This window comes from Maniola jurtina, chromosome 1, assembly GCF_905333055.1.
Source record: "Maniola jurtina chromosome 1, ilManJurt1.1, whole genome shotgun sequence".
In the NCBI taxonomy this organism is placed as follows: Eukaryota; Metazoa; Arthropoda; class Insecta; order Lepidoptera; family Nymphalidae; genus Maniola; species Maniola jurtina.
Genome location: NC_060029.1, coordinates 1,663,137 through 1,683,467, shown reverse-complemented (window position 1 = coordinate 1,683,467; position 20,331 = coordinate 1,663,137). Strand labels below are relative to the sequence as shown.

Here is a 20,331-nt window from a genome sequence, read left to right as displayed (position 1 = left end):
TGGACTCAACGTAGAATTAGAAACACGTCGAGAAATCCTTTTTCCCCCTATTCTGTATCCCAAATCGTGTTTTTTTAAGTTTTCACGATAACGGTTAAAGTTACGAAAAAACTGTAAAAAGCCGAAATGTTTTTCATTAAATTCTCTACAAAACATTCCTTGCAAGAATGTTGATACGACTTAAAGTTTCTTAAATAATCAAACATTCAAATGTGTTAAGGTGGACTTTCTTACGCGCTTCTCCTGTGGAAAAGCACGAAAGTCCCTACAAGAGATCCATGCCCGGCAGTTAACGTAGCTATTGGTTGACAACGATGACGACAGTCCCAAAGTACCGACATACACTCTGAAAAATAAATAATTATTCTTTGAATAAGTTGTATGTATGGTATGCTTAATAAAAAATCATATACAAGAAAATATTCGTTATAAAAATTTTACATAGCACAAAAATGCAATCAATGTTTAAGATTGTAGAATGCAAATAATTTATAAAACGTAAATTTCTGATAAGCAACTGATAACATATATAAATAATATATATAAAGGCTTGCGATCCTGAAAATGTTACATAAATTTTAGTGCTTGCCTAAGCATCAAATAAATATAATCTAAAAACAGTAGTAGTAACAATTTAAAATGATTTTATTGGTACTTCTATACGTAACCGCTCTTGTCTCAGCTAAAATAGCCCCTCCTTACAATCTACGAGAAGGACCAGAACATTTCGAAGATTTTATAAATGTCCATAACAAGGTATATCAGAGTGACGAAGAAAAATCAATGCGTTATGAGATATTTTTGAAGAATTTGGAACAAATTAACCTGTTGAATGATAAAAATAATCACACTGAGTTTGGTATGTAAAACTTTTTTATTGCTCTAAATGTAAAAAAAAATTGTCAATATAAATAGGAAAGAGTTCAAATTGGATTGATTTTATACAATTTTTTTGATATATTTACTGGACATGGTAAGGAATAGAGACGATGGCAAGAGACCGGACGGTATGAGTTTGATTCCATGGAAGATGGGCCGGGTGCTGGTATGGGATGCTACCTGTTCAGACACGCTGGTCCCTTCCCATCTACATGGAACCAACAATAGAGCTGGTGAGTCGTGTGAAGCGGCTGAAAAAGCTAAGGTTTGCAAATACAGGGGTCTAGGCTCCGAATATGATTTTGTCCCATTCGGTGTCGAGACCCTTGGTCCGTGGGGTCCGTAATATGATAAATCCACGTTTTAAAAAAATAATAAGAATGCCTACGTTCCGTATCTTCAAAGAAATATTCAGTAGGATCTAAACGCAGATAATTATGTTGTTAGGTAATTATGCGGTTTACGTCACGTTTACGCTTTCTAATTTTGCGTCACAGGAGTTTATTCGTAGTGCACTCCATACAAATGTAGGTTGGCTCTCATTTGAATATCAAACAATCAAACTCAATGTAATTTTGTAGACATGTAATCATCATCATCAGCCTGTGGATGTCCACTGCTGGATTTAGGGCTTCCCTAAAGAGCGCCACTACACCCGGTCCTTAGGATTCTTCACCCAGCCACTTCCCGCCAGCCGCTTTATATCGCCGGTCCATCGTGCTGGAGGGCGCCCCACCTAGTCCTTCACCTTTACCGCCCTAATGAGTCTCACGGTCTCCACTCAAGGACTTTCCGGCTCCAACGGCCATCGCCTATGTAATCCATACTAGTATTATAAATGCGAAAGTGTGTCTGTCTGTCTGTCTGCTACCTTTTCACGGCCCAACAGTTTGATCGATTCTGACAAAATTTGGGTTAGCTTATATCCCGGGGACGGACATAGGCTATTTTTATCCCGGAAAATCAAACAGTTCCCACGGGATCTTTAAAAACCTAAAGCCACGCGGACGAAGTCGCGGGCATCCTCTAGTTTTGTAATAAATGTAATTTTGTGGACACGTACTAAAAAATAATATCTGTGCCTGGGTGTGTCAGAGTTTTCTTAAAATATATATTTCCAAAATTACACGGGCTCACAAATCTATTAACTCATGTAACTCTAAAATTAGTGGTTAATATTCAAATGACAGTCAAACTACATTAATTGTATGGAGCGAGTGACGAAAAGACCGTCGTTAAATCAGCAGGTTTGATACGCCCATAGAGAATTAAACAGTAGGTAAGTATACTTTATTTGGATTTGATTCCATTTCAGGTGTTAACCAATTCACTGATTTGACACTCCAAGAATACCTAACAATAGTCTCATGTTTTAAACCACCTTCTGAATATTTACAAAGCTGTAGGTCTGCCACTCCAGAACCTATACACAAATATAAAGTTGTAGGAATACCAACACAATTTGACTGGCGTGATAAGAACGTGGTTACTAGTGTCAAGAACCAAGGAAGGTGTGGATCCTGTTGGGCTTTTAGTACCATTGGTATGTGATATTGTGATTTCTTATTGGAAATAAAAACAATTTCTTCCAAAATTTCTTCGTCTTAAGGTAGATATTAGGCTTTGTTAGGCTATTATTGATTGAAAGTTAAAAAAAAAGAATAAAACAGTTTTTTTTTGTATTGGAATAAAAATATTTCGGACTTACTTTCAGGTAACGTAGAAGGTATAGGTGCTATCAAAACTGGAAAGCTGGTAGATCTATCGGAACAGCAATTGGTGGATTGTGATAAAGGAGACCGTGGATGTAATGGTGGACGTATGGACTTCGCTTTACAGTAAAATCATATCACACTTAATATTATAAAGGCGAAAGTTTGTATGTGTGTGTGTATGTTTGTTACTCCTTCACGCAAAAACTACTGGACGGATTTGGCTGAAATTTGGAATGGAGATAAATAATATCCTGGATTAGCACATAAGCTAATTTTTATCCCGGAAAATCGAAGAGATCCCACGGGGTTTCGAAAAACTTAAATCCACGCGGGCGAAGTCGCGGGCATCGGCTAGTTGTTATAAAAACCGGCCAAGTGCGGGTTACTACGGGAAGTATCCTATAGGCTTTCATTTCCTTCACTGGTCTTAATACTTGACAGACTACTGTAAGCATAGTTCTCACAAATGCCCAATACTTTCACTTAACCACAGAAAGATGCACCAAGCGGCACCATGTCTGCTGTTACTGAGACCAGAATAGATTGAGACATACGTTGTTGTTAACGCTTTGATGTAGCTATTGAAAAGCTTGGGCGAGCTTAAGCCTCCCTGTCTCACTCCACACTCCAACCTGCACCGTCGTCCTCGAATAGTTTTCCGACTATCGCACGACACTGACCTGGTTTTCATACCAAAATCTGAAGATCCTGTCTAGTTTTTTAGTCTATTTATATATAAATATATGTATAAGTATTAAGTATATATATATAAGTAACTATATGTATATGTAAGATCTATGATGGGTAACTTTTTCAATTGCGTATCATGAAGTCCCAAGTTTGAGTCTCGATTCAGGCGAAAACAGTTTGTCTCCGCTGAAATTGGGTGGTGTAGCCGTAATTTTGTGAAGCGTATATTATAATTATTTTCTTTTTCAGTTACCTAATCAGTAAAGGCTCTATGTCATTGGCAAGCTATCCGTACGAGGCTAAAGAGCAGCAATGCAAATATGACAGTGCAAAAGTAGTTGTCAAAGTAAAAGACTGCATAACGACAAACGGTACCGAAGAGTTTATAGCTGAAAAATTGGTTGAAATTGGGCCACTGTCTATCGGTAATTAGTTTTAGAAATTAAGAGAAGCAAGCGTTACTTTACGGTAAACCATGACGCTGAAGAAAACCTAACTTATTTTGCTACAATTCGCTAAATTTATGTATACGATGCAGTGGTATAGCGTATAGAATGTGCTGTGCACCACCCACTGTCCCGCTGCTAAATATACCTATAGGAAAATAAGCAACCGAGCAAGCAATACGCTCCATCAGGAACGATTATCTCTGACACTAGAGCATCCTGAGGAGATATCTTTCTTTTTTTAACCCCCGACCCAAAAAGAAGGGTGTTATAAGTTTGACGTGTGTATCTGTGTATCTGTCTGTGGCATCATAGCTCCTAAACTAATGAACCGATTTTAATTTAACTTTTTTTGTTGGAAAGGTGGCTTAACCGAGAGTGTTTTAACTACATTCAAGAAAATCGGTTCAGCCATTTGAAAGTTATCAGCTGTTTTCTAGTTACTGTAACCTTCACTCGTCGAGGGTGTTATAAATTTTTAATTTACACTTGTTTCGTTTATTTTCAGCGATCGATGCGATACCTCTTATGCATTATAAAGGAGGAGTGATCAATGGAGACGATTGCTCTTTATACCAGGACCTCGATCACGGTGTCCTTCTAGTTGGTTATGGCGTCGGTAAGTATTTTGTCATATAGACCATAATATATACATGGGAAGGCCGAATATACGACGCGACGTCTAAAAGAAAAATTTAAATACCTTAAGTATATCAAGGGGTATCCAAATCACCCCCATATATGTTTAGCGGTTTTTGGTGGTTTGATTAATGATTTTTCATAATTTTCATCCATTGGTGTTTTTATTCTCTTTCTGTTGAACATTTTTTGACTTTTTTTTGTGGTAATTAGCATAGATATCTAGTAATTAGTAACTATAAACTCAGCTATTGTAGAAAAATTTACGGTTTACCTAGGCATTGTGGAAAATGACTAAAATTTTATCGAAAGTTCAAAATTACTGTTCGAGCGCAGTAGGAACAAAACTTCAAGTCCTTAAAAAAAATTAAAAACCGGCCAAGTGCGAGTCAGACTCGCGCACTGGGGGTTCCGTACTCAGGTATTTTTTCCAACATTTTGCACGATAAATCAATAACTATTATACATAAAAATAAACAGAAATCTGTTTTAGGATGTACAGATAAAGCCCTTTCATATGATACCCCACTTGGTATAGTTATCTTATTTTAAAACACATTTTAATTATTTTTTAATTATGTTAAATTCGCGATTTTGAGATTTATTCCTGTACTTGTGCTATAAGATCTACGTATCTGCCAAATTTCATGTGTGACAACGAAATGATCCTATAAGGGTTCCGTTTATCCTTTTGAGGTACGGAACCTTAAAAATTAAAACAAAAAATATTTTTATACTTTATACCTCGTGGCTTTGGAAGTGGGTTTTTTGAAAGGATTGTTTAAGCACTGTTATTAATAGAAAAATATTATATTTTCAGATAACAATATGCCATATTGGATAGTGAAAAACTCTTGGGGAGAGACCTTTGGTGAAAAAGGTTACTTCAGGATGCAAAGAGGGGTAAATTGTCTCGGATTTGCCTCTGGTTTTCCACCAATTTCAGCTATCGTTTGATGTACATTGATGTATTAAACTTAATTAATATCATAAAAACTTATATAACAAATGTATTTTTTTATCCCTGCATTCCTTTTTTTTCTCGTGAGGAAAATCCGTCATGGATACCACCGATCACGGGGGACAGTATTAAATACACAGTGGCAAATCCCCATTTTTTTTAAATGTCAATATTTTTTATTCGACTAGGTAAGTTAAAACCTGTAAGTATTTCTCCGTGTAGCATTGTATGTAGCTTAGAAACATCGTTTCAAATTGTACTTTATTGTTATTGCCTGATAATCACAATCAGTACTGTTTTTGTTTTAACATGATAGACGACTTATTTCTGAGATTATAATGTTTTCTTCGTAGGATTAGGCACAGATGCTAATAAAAAGTTAACATTAAAACCAATATCTAAGGTACCTAATATTTATTTTAAATTTTTTTATTTTGTCTTCCGACGATAAAATTGGATCAGGTTTGATCCAATTTTATAATAAGACCTCGTCAACAATTTTGAGTACAGTACTTTCAACGATTACTATATATTAGCTTATATATTAGCTTTAGAAATGATTTCCTTCTTATCCATGTTAAGTTTGATGGCCACCTTGTTGAGAAACCAGTGGGGAAACTGATAAGGTCATTGAGCATTGCATTGAGGTCTCCCAGAGTTTCTGAGATAACGACCACGTCATCGACAAACCAAAATTGAGATATATACTCGCGGTTGAGACTTGAGTTTGATGTTAATTGTCAAGTCCGTTTAAATCCAGCTCTCTCCGTCACTCGTTTCATACAATCGTAGTTCCAATTTCATTTGAATATTAAGCAACCAAAGTCCATGAAATTTTGCAGACATATTCTAGAAACTAATATCTGTGTCTGTGGTGTTTTACATTTTTCTAAAAATATGTAGTTTTAAAATTACAGGGGCTCAAAGATTTGTATGAAAATTTTTAAGACCGCATTACTTTGAAACCGAATATTTTAACAGAAATCTGGAAAACCACAGACATAGATATTAGTTTCTAGAATATGTCTGCAAAATTTCATTGACTTTGGTTGCTCAATATTCAAATGTAATTGGAACTACGATTGTATGAAACGAGTGACGGAGAGAGCCCTCTTAACAGGGCTCTCTCCGTCACTCGTTTCATACCATTTCATACAATCGTAGTTCCAATTTCATTTGAATATTAAGCAACTAAAGTCCATGAAATTTTGCAGACATATTCTAGAAACTAATATCTGTGTCTGTGAAACCGAATATTTTAACAGAAATCTGGAAAACCACAGACATAGATATTAGTTTCTAAAATATGTCTGCAAAATTTCATGGACTTTGGTTGCTTAATATTCAAATGAAATTGGAACTACGATTGTATGAAATAATATGAAACGAGTGACGGAGAGAGCCCCCTTAAAGCCATTTTCCAAAGCAGCGGTAAAGAGTTTCATGGGGTTACGTCTCCCTGTTTTATTCCCTTCTGCAATTGGATTGGCCTCGTAGTATAGTCCTGTATACGGACTGACATGGTGGTGTTTTCATACAAGCACTTCAACACTTGGATATACCGGTAGTCGATCCAGCATCTGTGTCGAACCTTCGATTCCATATAGACCTGGGCTTTTCTAGATTTACTGCAGCTATTCCAAGTGGACTGGCACTATATCTAAAGTGTTGAGATGTCTGTATGACGCCGCCCGATGACAGTCTAAGTCCAAGGCAGACAAATGAATCCGATCCTTATCCGTAGAGGCGTAAATCAGGGGTTTTCATTTTGGCGTCCTAAAAGTTGTCTCAAGTCACTTATTGCTCACAATTTATTGCTCATGCGTCGCAAGTTATTAAAGGCCAAAGTTCACGAGAATGGGTTTTTCGCATCTTCCAGCTAAAGACCATAAAATTATCTAAAAAATGGTTTCATACTTTTTTCCTAAGAGTCACCATTCCTGACATTCCTTCTAAAAGTTGAAGGAGGTAAATCTATACTAATAAATAAAATTGGAGTGTCTGTCTGTAATTTCGAAATAACTACCGCATATTAAGGTCATATGGTTATTTGAACGATACCATAACTGAATCACACGTTTTTAAAATTTTTGTCTGTCTGTCTGTCTGTCTGTCTGTTTGAAAAGGCTAATCTTCGGAACGGTTGAACCGATTTTGACGGGATTTTCACAGACAAGTAGAGGATTGACCAGGGAGTAACATAGGCCACTTTTTTAACCGACTTTCAAAAAGGGAGTTGTGTTTTTCTACCTATGTACACCGAAATCTCCGAGATTTCTGAACCGATTTGCGTCATTTCTTTTTTAATCGATAGAGGAACTTTGCGACATTGTTTCATAAAAAATTTGGATTCCAACTCCTCAATCCTGATGCTGCAGGGGATCTGACCAATCCACGCGGGCGAAGCTGCGGGCATCAGCTAGTTCTTTATACATGTACACAAATCACCTGTGAAGTACATCGGCATGCATACATGCACTCAGTGCATTTTTTTGGCGTTGTGTAGTGTAGTTGACGCAGCATTGTCTTCGAGTGACCTATTTACGGAACGTTCGTTGATCTCTAGAGTCAGTCAGATGTTTTACATGCAATATATCGTGAACTTTTAAAAATACAGGATTTATATTTAAAAAAATCGTAGTTTTTTTATGGTATCTTATCAGTAATCACCTGTCTCCGTTTTTGCTAGCGTTTTGGTTGTTATGAAATTTGTGTGGAAATATAAATAAATAGTATAACGTGCATAGACTGCCTAATTATTTTTAGTACCCACTTAAAAAAAAAGGAACCCTTACAGAATCACTTCGTTGACTGCTGTCCGTCTGTCTGTCGTGTCTGTCAAGACAAGGGAATCAAAACCCATAGAATACTAAGGGCAGGTGGTAGGTCTTATAGCACAAGTACCCACCCAAAGGGAAAAATCCGAAAATTGTGAATTTGTGGTTGCTTAGCAAAAAACCGGGCAAGTGCGAGTCGGACTCACGCACCGAGGGTTCCGTACTACAAAAGAAGTAAAATAGAATCAATTTTGTTTACAAACCGCAAAACATCTTAAATTGTAGAGGTTTATTGTTCATATCAAAAAAACTATGCTAGTTAGAGTGTTAGTTATATTGTTTCAAAATATAAGTACATAATACTTCTTCTATTGATCATAATTACTTCAGATTTCTCGATTGGTGATGAACGGTACTTTTTTCGACATTTTGCACGATTAATCAAAAACTAATATGCATAAAAATAAATAAAAGTTGTCTGTTTCAGAATGAACAGGTAAAGACCTTTCATATAGATCTGTAACTACTTCTAGATCTATACTTCTCCATGGTAGCATCTTGAGGTCGCGATGGATGAAGTCGTTCCTCACATACCTCGGAGCTCCTGCGGTTAGGCGCAGGCACTTATGCTGTTGGACTTATAGGTCCAGAGGAGCAGAGTGCGACGACAATCGTGAGAGGGCATAGGCTCCATAGATCTTGAGGTGCTGACCTGGAACAGCATCAACGTGGCAGCCTTGGCATGGTTCACGGCATGGTTCACCGTGGGAACCATGCTCTGGCCAGCATCGATGCGACACCCCAAGTAGCGCACCGAAGTCTGCCGCTCAATGTCCTGACCACGTAAGCGCCGCTGACGGTAGTGCTTGCGAGCGCCGAACTCGATGGCGGCCGTCTTCTCCATGTTGACTGCCATTCTCCATTTATCTAGCTACTCCGAAAACAGGTCCAGCAGACGTTGCAGGAGATTTATAGTGACGATGCGAGGTACGCGTTATCGTCAGCGTAGAGTGACAACAGCACGTCCTCCTCCTAAAATTTCTTCTAAAAAAATAATTAGTTTATTTAAATCACATATAGATGTCGCTGTCCACCATTAACTTGCAGTGTTGCACATAAGTATATCTTGTGCGATGGTATGGAACCCTTCGTGTGCGAGTCCAACTCGCATTTGACCGGGTATTTTAAGAGGGGGGGGGGGGGGGGGGGGAGGGGGGGGGGGGGGGTTGTAAACTAATACGACAAAATAGGCTAATAGCATTTTAATTGTTCCAATGGCAGTATCATCCTCTCAGGTTTATATAAGGATTACAAATCTAACAATTCCGACCATCAAAAGGAGTACGATAGTAGGTACCTACTCTGAATAATTGATTTGAGTTTGAGATAGAGTTTGAGTGCGAGAGTTATGCTCAGAGTTTCTTTACGAAATCCAATCAGAATGAGACACTATTGGAAGAACCTATATAGACTACCAAGGGTACCAAGGAGCTGGAATGATGATGCCCTTGCTCCTTCAAATGCAACGTTGGCAGACCCGCCTCCTTCCCTCGCATAACATAAATAGATACAAGAAAATATGTATAATAAATAAATTTTACTCATCATAACAATGCAATTAATGTTAAAGATTTTGGAATGCAATATGGAATGAAATAACTTATACTTAATACGTCAATTGCTGATAACGTATAGTTATAAATAATAACATATAACGCCTTGCAATACTGAAAATTTTATATAAATTGTTAGTGCTTGGGCAAGAAAAAATTGAAATCTAAAATAAAGTAGAGACAATTTAAAAATGATTTTATTGGTAATTCTGTACGTAACCGCTATTGTCTCAGCTAAAAAAGTCCCTCCTTACAATCTAAGAGAAGGACCAGAACATTTCAAAGATTTTATAAATGTCCATAACAAGGTATATGGAAGCGAAGAAGAAAAAGCTATGCGTTATGAGATATTTTTGAAGAACTTGGAAGAAATTAACCAGTTGAATGCTGAGCATAATCATACTGAGTTTGGTAAGTACAACTTTAATTTTTCATTTCACTAAATGTACGTAGTTATAAACTTCATTACCGTCCTTATTGATAAATCAATAATATCAAAATTGCTTTGTTTAGTAGGTATAAGTTTGGTAAGTTAATGAATTTTTGATATGAGTGCTTAAAATATCATACATATTATAACATTTAAACTTGCACAGTAGGTACTCGTAGGTATTTTTGCAAAAATTCCAAACTCTTGCCGGGAATGAATCCCGGAACCTCCCACTAATAGGACCACAGCACTTACCACTGCACCAAGAAGGTCGTCAAAAACAAAATTATAATTTAATTTGCCTTACAAATTTAATACAAATAAAAATTATAAAAATAAAATAAAATAAATAAAATGACAGCCGGCAAGGTACTAAGCGCTTTTTCCGGTATAGCATAGGTAGGTACTAATCTAATGTACATATTTTTCTTTTATTACGTTTTCCAGGCATAACCCGATTTTCCGATTTGACGCTCCAAGAATTTTTAACAAAACAAACATGTTTGAAACCCTCTGGTAACATTCTTTATGTAGACTGCAGATCTGTCGCTCGGGGGATGAGAAACGAAGATGAAATTCTGGAACTACCAACCGATATTGACTGGCGTGATAAGCACGTGGTCACCAGAGTCAAAGATCAAGGCCATTGCGGATCCTGTTGGGCCTTTAGTGCTGTTGGTAAATGACGCCATTTCTTATTAGAAATAGACAGCTAGCAACGATAAGCAACTATTTCTTAAAAAGCTTTTTTTATTTAGTTAAAACTAGCGCTTGGCTGCAACCAGACTTGCTAGCAAGTGATGATGCAGCCTAAGATGGAGCGCGCTTGCCTAGAAGTTGCCTATTCACTCTTGACTTGAAGGTACCCATATTATAGGTGGAAGGGAAAACTGATGCCGGAAGGGCGTTCCACATCCTGGCGGTTCGGATTAGAAAAGAGGAAGCAAATCGCTTCGCACGTGTTCGAGAAATTAGATCTTTAAAACTACGCAACCGATTTTGATGCGATTTTTGAATTTGAATTTGAATTTGACGTAGGCACCCACTAAGAACGGATTTTTTGAAATTCAACCCCGGTTCAATAGGGGATGAAAGTATATATGAAAGTCCGTAATTTTTAAGTTTTACCTTTGAGAAGTATTTCAGGATTTTTGGAAATAAGTATCACTCCTTCACCGATTATCAAAAATTCCACCCGTGCGAAGCCGGGGCGGGTCAGGTAGTTCGTTTATAATATTATTAACCCCCGACCCAAAAAGAGGGGTGTTATAAGTTTGACGTGTGTATCTGTGTATCTGTCTGTGGCATCGTAGCTCCTAAACTTATGAACCGAATAAAATTTAGTTTTTTTGTTTGAAAGGTGGCTTGATCGAGAGTGTTCTTAGCTATAATCCAACAAAATCGGTTCAGCCGTTTGAAAGTTATCAGCTCTTTTCTAGTTACTGTAACTTTCACTGGTAGGGGTGTTACTTAATTTACACTTGTGACTTGTGTGTTTCAGGTAACGTAGAAAGTATATACGCTATCAAAACTGGACAGCTTGTTGAACTGGCGGAACAACAATTGGTTGATTGTGATTCTGCCGATAATGGATGTCGTGGAGGATGGCCATACCAGGCCTTAGAGTAAGATCTTTTTCAATCGACTCCAAAAGCAAAGATCTCTAACTCACCATTGTACGCTTTTTACCTGACTGCGGCAAAGCCAAAAGGAAGGGTTATGATTTTAGCAATCTATATATGTATGTGTGTATGTGTGTGTGTGTATGTTTGTATGTGTGTATGTTTGTATGTAAATATGTATGTATGTTTGTATCCAGATTCTGTGTGTTCCACCGTAGCGCCTAAACTAGTGGGCCGATTTTGATGAATGAGGTGTCAATCGATTCGTTGTAAAGGTCCGGGTGACATAGGCTATATTTTATACCAAAAAATTGACCTAACGGATGTTACATAAAAAAAGTGGAAGTCTTCAAATATTTTTTTGCTATTGTATCGAGTGGGGTGTCAAATGAAAGAGGAAAAAATTCTGAGTTCATAAATATAAATATACCAAGCGACAGAAAAACAATTTTATTTAGAGTTTATTAAGACGATCGCAGTTGGGTTTTAGTTTTCAACTTTTTCTTGTTGTTTGTCAATTGTTGAATTAGTAAGATAGTGTTATTATCAACATGATCAGCCAATCGCCGGCTCACTAAGTACTGAACGCGGGTCTCCTCTCACACTGAGAAGGGTTTGGCCATCGTCCACCACGCTGGCCATGTGCGGATGCAGACTTCACACACCTTTCAGAACCTTATGGAGAACTCTCAGGTATGCTTGAGGATGGCACTGCCATTGTCGCAATTAAAATACCATAAGCCTACGTTGTCGTATTAGTTTACAAATTGCGACCAACCAAATTAAATTTGAATTTCGCCGGCAGGCCCGTCGCTTCCACCTGGCTTTTAGTAGTACCACACCAGCACAATGCACTTCGCCAATGTCACGTTTAGGGCCTTAACATACCTTTTCAAGACGACAAGATTACCATATTTTGTTTTTTTAAGGTATTTTATATCTAAAGGTGCTATGACATCCGAAAGCTATCCTTATGCAGCACAAGCCGGTACATGTAAATACGACGCTAATTCTGTGGCAGTTAAAGTCACTGACTGCGTTTATGTCACTGGCGGTGAGGACTCCATAGCTGATCAACTAGCTAAAATTGGGCCACTATCTATCGGTAAGTTAAGCCTTATTCTCATACTAGAGGATGCCCGCTATTTCATTTTTCGTTCGATTCGGTTTAGGTTTTTAAAGATCCCGTGGGAACTGTTTGATTTTCCGGAATAAATGCCTATGTCAATTACAGGGACGCAAGCTACCTCGGTACCTTTCATACAAATTAGTTAAGCGGATGGGTTTTTAGGAATCCCGCGGGAACTCTTTGATTTTCCGGAATAAAAAGTAGCCTATGTCCATCCCCGGGAGCTAACCCTGTACCAAATTTCGTCAAAATCTGTCAAACTGTTGGGCTGTGAAAAGGTAGCAGACATACAGACAGATAGACAGACAGACAGACACACGTTCGCATTTATAATATTAAGTATGGACTAGTTATCTCCCGCCATACGTAGCTGACTAGATGATACCTGCGTGGGTTTCCTGTGGGAACTTTTTCATTTTCCGGGATAAAATAAAGCCTTTGTTAGTCTCCAGGATGCAAGTTATCTCTGTACCAATTAGATGATATCAACAACTTCATCCTTGTCAATTTAGTTTTTTCAAGAATCTCGCGGAGATTCTTTTTTCTTTTTTTTTCACTCTCGTCTGGCTTTACAAAGATTAGCCAATGTCAAGTTTGTAGTTATTTGTAACAAGTAAGTTAAACTATACAAGTATGGACCCCGTCTGTGCCAGCGTTCGCCGACATACGCACGGTACCCACTTAGAGCGCTTTCCAGTCAGTTTTAACAAAAAAAAAAACACTCCAAAAAGGCAGAGCACGCCCGCCAGCTAACGCCACCACAGACGAAGTCCCGGAGATTCTTTGATTTTCTACATAAATCCTTATGTCCATCGCTGAAAGTAAGCTAACTCTGTAGTCTGCACTGTTCCGTACCGTCAAAACCGGTTAAACGGAAGACCTACTTTGTACGATTGTACTTACATTTTTAACCCCCGACCCAAAAAGAGGGGTGTTATAAGTTTGACGTGTGTATCTATGTATCTGTGTATCTGTCTGTGGCATCGTAGCGCCTAAACGAATGAACCGATTTTAATTTACTTTTTTTTGTTTGAAAGGTGGCTTAATCGAGAGTGTTCTTAGCTGTAATCCAAAAAAATTGGTTCAGCCGTTTAAAAGTTATCAGCTCTTTTCTAGTTTTCTTATAGAAAAGAAGGTTAGATAACCGTTAAGTTCATAATATTATGTCAATTGACAAATGTCAAGCTGTCAAGATCGACGTTGCCTAAATACATGATTATTGATTTGAAAATGATGTTTTGGAAAACTCAGATACTTTGGACTAGTTACTGTAACCTTGACTTGTCGGGGGTGTTATAAATTTTTAATTTACACTTGTTGTAAGTATTAATTTACTAGTTGGAAGTTTTTATGTAAATATATACCTATGATAAAGATATAATATTTTCTTTAATATTCTCACAACTCGTGGCAGCCGCAGGCAGGTTGCCACGAGTTAAGAGTTTTTTGCTCAATGAGCGTTTTCGATCTAGGAGCGTAACAATATGTATAATATTATACGTAATAAATCCTTAGTATACACATAGCTAAAGTTTCTTTGAAAACGTAAAAATAAATCAAACCTAGCCTTACCTACTTGTACCTACTGTACAAACAATGCTGCGTGGAATTGTGCTCAGAAAGGATTACCTACGTTATATATTAATTGTATTTTCAGCTGTCGATGTGACTCATATAAGACATCATAGAGGAGGCGTGATAACCGGACAAATTTGCCAACACGAGACAATTAATCACGCTGTTCTTCTAGTTGGGTATGGAACAGGTCAGTGTTTTTCATTTAGTTGTTTTAGGGTTCTGTAGCCGAAGGGTGCCAACGGAAACCTATTACTAAGTCACCGCTTCTCATGCATCCGTCCGATTTTTTCTTTATTTACCTAATCGTAGCAGCAGCTTAGCTGAGAACATAAATGGTGTTCCGCCGATTTAGTAACCATGCTACACTTTTACGTGGTGAACAGTAAATATTTAAACGGTTGTTTAAACGACGGTTTCGAAATAACCAGCCGGTTTCGCGCCGTTGATTATGTAGCTTCTGGTGAACTCCAGCCTTAAACTCCAACTCCTAGACAGAGTTCAACCTCTCCGATGACCTCTCCAGCGCGATCCGTCCTCACATTAACCCCATGATCTCTGTTCAATTAATGTAACCCCATGTTGAAACTCAATGGGATTTGATGTTGATGCTGTTAAATTAATCTAACCCCATGTTGAAACTCAGTGTGATTTGCTGTTGATGCTGTTGATCTAATACATAATATAACCCAAAGTTGAAACTCAGTGGGCTTTGCTGTTGATGCTGTTGATCTAATATAACCCAATGTTGAAACTCAGTAAGATTTGCTGTTGATGCTGTTGATCTAATATAACCCAATGTTGAAACTCAGTGTGATTTGCTGTTGATGCCGTTGATCTAATATAACCCCATGTTGAAACTCAGTGTGATTTGCTGTTGATGCTGTTGATCTAATACATAATATAACCCAATGTTGAAACTCAGTAGGCTTTGCTGTTGATGCTGTTGATCTAATATAACCCAATGTTGAAACTCAGTAAGATTTGCTGTTGATGCTGTTGATCTAATATAACCCAATGTTGAAACTCAGTGTGATTTGCTGTTGATGCCGTTGATCTAATATAACCCCATGTTGAAACTCAGTGTGATTTGCTGTTGATGCCGTTGATCTAATATAACCCCATGTTGAAACTCAGTGTGATTTGCTGTTGATGCTGTTGATCTAATACATAATATAACCCAATGTTGAAACTCAGTAGGCTTTGCTGTTGATGCTGTTGATCTAATATAACCCAATGTTGAAACTCAGTAAGATTTGCTGTTGATGCTGTTGATCTAATATAACCCAATGTTGAAACTCAGTGTGATTTGCTGTTGATGCCGTTGATCTAATATAACCCCATGTTGAAACTCAGTGTGATTTGCTGTTGATGCTGTTGATCTAATACATAATATAACCCAATGTTGAAACTCAGTAGGCTTTGCTGTTGATGCTGTTGATCTAATATAACCCAATGTTGAAACTCAGTAAGATTTGCTGTTGATGCTGTTGATCTAATATAACCCAATGTTGAAACTCAGTGTGATTTGCTGTTGATGCCGTTGATCTAATATAACCCCATGTTGAAACTCAGTGTGATTTGCTGTTGATGCTGTTGATCTAATACATAATATAACCCAATGTTGAAACTCAGTAGGCTTTGCTGTTGATGCTGTTGATCTAATATAACCCAATGTTGAAACTCAGTAAGATTTGCTGTTGATGCTGTTGATCTAATATAACCCAATGTTGAAACTCAGTGTGATTTGCTGTTGATGCCGTTGATCTAATATAACCCCATGTTGAAACTCAGTCGGATTTGCTGTTGATGCTGTTAAATTAATATAACCAAATGAACCCCATGTTAAAATAAGTGGGATTTGATGTTGATGCTGTTAAATTAATATAACCCCATGTTAAAACTCAGCGGGATTTGATGTTGATGCTGTTAAATTAATAATATAACCCCATGTTGAAACTCAGTGGGGTTTGCTGTTGATGCTGTTGATCTAATATAACCCAATGTTGAAACTCAGTAAGATTTGCTGTTGATGCTGTTGATCTAATATAACCCAATGTTGAAACTCAGTGTGATTTGCTGTTGATGCCGTTGATCTAATATAACCCCATGTTGAAACTCAGTGTGATTTGCTGTTGATGCTGTTGATCTAATACATAATATAACCCAATGTTGAAACTCAGTAGGCTTTGCTGTTGATGCTGTTGATCTAATATAACCCAATGTTGAAACTCAGTAAGATTTGCTGTTGATGCTGTTGATCTAATATAACCCAATGTTGAAACTCAGTGTGATTTGCTGTTGATGCCGTTGATCTAATATAACCCCATGTTGAAACTCAGTCGGATTTGCTGTTGATGCTGTTAAATTAATATAACCAAATGAATCCCATGTTAAAATAAGTGGGATTTGATGTTGATGCTGTTAAATTAATATAACCCCATGTTAAATCTCAGCGGGAATTGATGTTGATGCTGTTAAATTAATAATATAACCCCATGTTGAAACTCAGTGGGTTTTGCTGTTGATGCTGTTAAATTAATATTTTCAGATAAGGAAAGTGGACTTCCATTCTGGTTGGTGAAAAACTCTTGGTCCACCTCTTGGGGAGAGCAAGGATACTTCAGGATGCAGAAAGGAGTGAACTGTCTTGGCATAATGAACAACAAACCAGTCTCAGCTGTCGTTTAATGATACTAAAGATCCAACAGATCCTTCTATTTGTTAACTTACACATTCATTCTATATATTTGTTTTACACTTATTTTATTTTGTTCATCTTATTTGGATTATAATTAATCTAATGCTTGTTTCTAATGTACCTATTATAGTAATGGTTTAGCTCATTCTCACATACTTACATATTGTTTTTTTTTTTTTCGAGAGAATCTGTACCTAATTGGCCATAATTTTGTAATCAGCGTCTAAGAAGCTTATTGACTGTTGATTTCCCTATAATAATATAAATAAAATTTTTTAGAACACTCATCATCATTGATTTTTATAACCGACTTCAAAAAAGCAGGAGGTTCCAATAAAGTTCTAAACCCGAACCGGGAATCGAACCCGAGACCTCCACTAATAAGACCACAGCGCTCACCACATGTGCCAATATAAGATAACTATATCCGCGACTTCGTCCGCATGGACTACACAAATTTCAAACCCCTATTTTACCCCCTTAGGGGTCGAATTTTCAATAATCCTTTCTCAGCGGATGTCCACGTCATAATAGCTTATAGGCTGATCCATCAGTCAGGCTGTAGTTTGAACTGTGCGTTGATAGATTTGTCAGTCAGTCAGTCAGTCAGTAAGGTTTCCCTTTTATATATTTATAAACAGAAAAAGATAATAGGCCATTGAAAAAAATATAAAATTATACATGTGGTCATGCAAAATTTTCAAAATAAAACTGGTCTCACGGTATAATTGGACGCAGCGGGCTCCAGATAATCCGGGTTCGATTCCCGGCCGCATTGTGATCACCTCGTGTGTACGATTGTTGGGGGTTTAATCAATTAGTTTTATCGTGCGACGGAGGATTTTCCGCTTGATGAGATCTTTGCAATAGATGCTGATCATCCGAAGAACTTGAATGATATAATATGAAGTGAGATTTATTATAAGACCATCTATTTTATTATACAAAGTTCCGTAGTGTGAAAAATCTTTGAAGACGCAAAAACTATGGTATATACCTAACTACTTAATAATACCATACCCCTTCCAGATTATTCAGGCATCATTACTTACCACCACGTGAGATAGCAGTCAAGGGCTAACTTGTATCTGAATTAAAAAAAAATTGTTGTACTTACTGGATTGAAGCGGCGCAACACTGTGGTGTGTGGAAGAACAGAAATATGTCCAACGCTGGCCGTCTACCGGTTGACGGTGATGATGATGATGAAAGTAAGTTTTCACTTCACTTCATTCAAACGATTTGTTATTTTTGGCTGATCGCTAAGCTTCTTATGTATTTCACGCGTGTATATGATTTTGATATCAATAAAGTTCTGAAACTTGTACTCAGATACTCCAGATCCTCATACCTACAGATTAGGTTATAAGTCCCACCTTTTCAAAACTAAGACATCTCTTATTACCTACTGATTAACACGGCATTACATCTTCTGACTGAGGCTGAAGACGGTAGCATCAATCGACTCCATTCATCCCTTGAGGATCCTAATCCCACTTAAGACGTTTTCACACAACAATCAACTGTTTATCCCTCAAAGAGCCCGGAGAAAAGGTGGTAACAATGAAAATCCGGGGGATGTTAATGAAATGGCTTACAACAATGCTACGGTGCCTCTATGTCTGGGATGTACGCGGCTTTCTTATTTCTTGGAGTTGGTATGGTCTGATTGGTACAATAGCTTTTATTTCCTTCTAAACTATATGAATCAGTAAAGACGCTATAGTTTTTTAAGTATAGTTATAGAAGGTTTGTGAGCTGGAAGATTGTACCGCATTTTACAACCACAGTCCTACAAACTAAGTACAAACCAATAAAGCTATTGATGATGATCATTTTACCATTAACAGGGCTCTCTCCGTCACTCGTTTCCACTCGTTTCATACAATCGTAGTTCCGATTTCATTTGAATATTAAGCAACCAAAGTCCATGAAATTTTGCAGACATATTCTAGAAACTAATATCTGTGTCTGTGGTGTTTTAGATTTTTCTAAAAATATGTAGTTTTAAAATTACAGGGGCTCAGAGATTTGTATGAAAATTTTTAAGACCGCGTAACTTTGAAACCGAATATTTTAACAGAAATCTGGAAAACCACAGACATAGATATTAGTTTCTAGAATATGTCTGCAAAATTTCATGCACTTTGGTTGCTTGATATTCAAATGAAATTGGAACTACGATTGTATGAAACTAGTGACGGAGAGAGCCCTCTAATGCTCACTGCTTAGGTTTAAAACACGCTTTAGTACTGAGTAGGCTTAGATTTTCAAAATTAAGTTATCCGTAATACAATTGCACGCTCTTCAAGGGAAAAAATTTTTTGCAAGGAATTTCTAGTATATTTGTAATTTTTATTTATTTTTTCATCTTTTTAGCAACGCTTAGCTGTTATCGCATCAGCTGATAAGTGATCATGCCTAAGGTGGAGCGCACTTACCTAGAAGATGTCTATTCACTCTTGATTGGAACCTTCAAATCAAATGAATGAATAGGCTTAGCCATTGGAACTTTTCTATGGTTTCGAACAGCAGCATCGGTAGATTTGCAATTTGCATGGTCTTGAGATAAATTCAATTATATTATTTTGTATGTTGTATCCCTGAATAATGGAGCGTTATAGTACCTATTCTTATAAGATAGAAGGTCTTTAGTGCATTATCTATGGCTATTGCATATAAAACCGAATTCCTATACAGTTTTGATATATTCATTTTCTGCTAACTAAAAGATCATTCATAATACTTACCTATTTATGAATGAACCGACAATGTTAGGATTATCAACTACCAACTCACAATGAAGTATACCATCAATGAATGCGGCATTTCAAAGTACTGTACCATCAAATCCTGGATGTGTTTTGATCTTTATACCTATCTATATAAGGGTGATGTCTTTACTAAGGTTGACAGTTACAACGAATTCCTCTGTTGTAAATATTTGTGAATGAATCTAAGCCAAGATTTCTAGTAGGGATCAGATTTGCATCGCTTTCTGTGCCTTTGTGTTTTTAATTCGGTAGCGGATAGCGGGTTCGGTCATTCAAATGAACTGTCCATTTCAAGAAGCTAAATATCTTCATATAATGTATCTTCATGTCTTGTCTTGTCTTGTCATGTCTTCACGCTATCAGTTATTTTGTGTGCAGCT

At 37.2% G+C, this 20,331-nt stretch overlaps 1 protein-coding gene across 1 annotated transcript; it reads left to right on the top strand.

Annotated features, from left to right (window-relative positions):
- The first annotated feature begins 588 nt into the window (after positions 1–588).
- On the top strand, positions 589–17,460 carry LOC123867113. The gene is made up of 12 exons (XM_045908991.1): positions 589–859; positions 2,195–2,422; positions 2,594–2,717; positions 3,534–3,709; positions 4,239–4,349; positions 5,190–5,323; positions 9,900–10,131; positions 10,598–10,828; positions 11,652–11,775; positions 12,702–12,877; positions 14,559–14,666; positions 17,028–17,460. Exons 1-12 carry the CDS (start codon positions 640–642, stop codon positions 17,165–17,167), a joined length of 2,004 nt encoding a protein of 667 aa, XP_045764947.1. The 5' UTR covers positions 589–639; the 3' UTR covers positions 17,168–17,460.
- Positions 17,461–20,331: the final 2,871 nt, after the last annotated feature.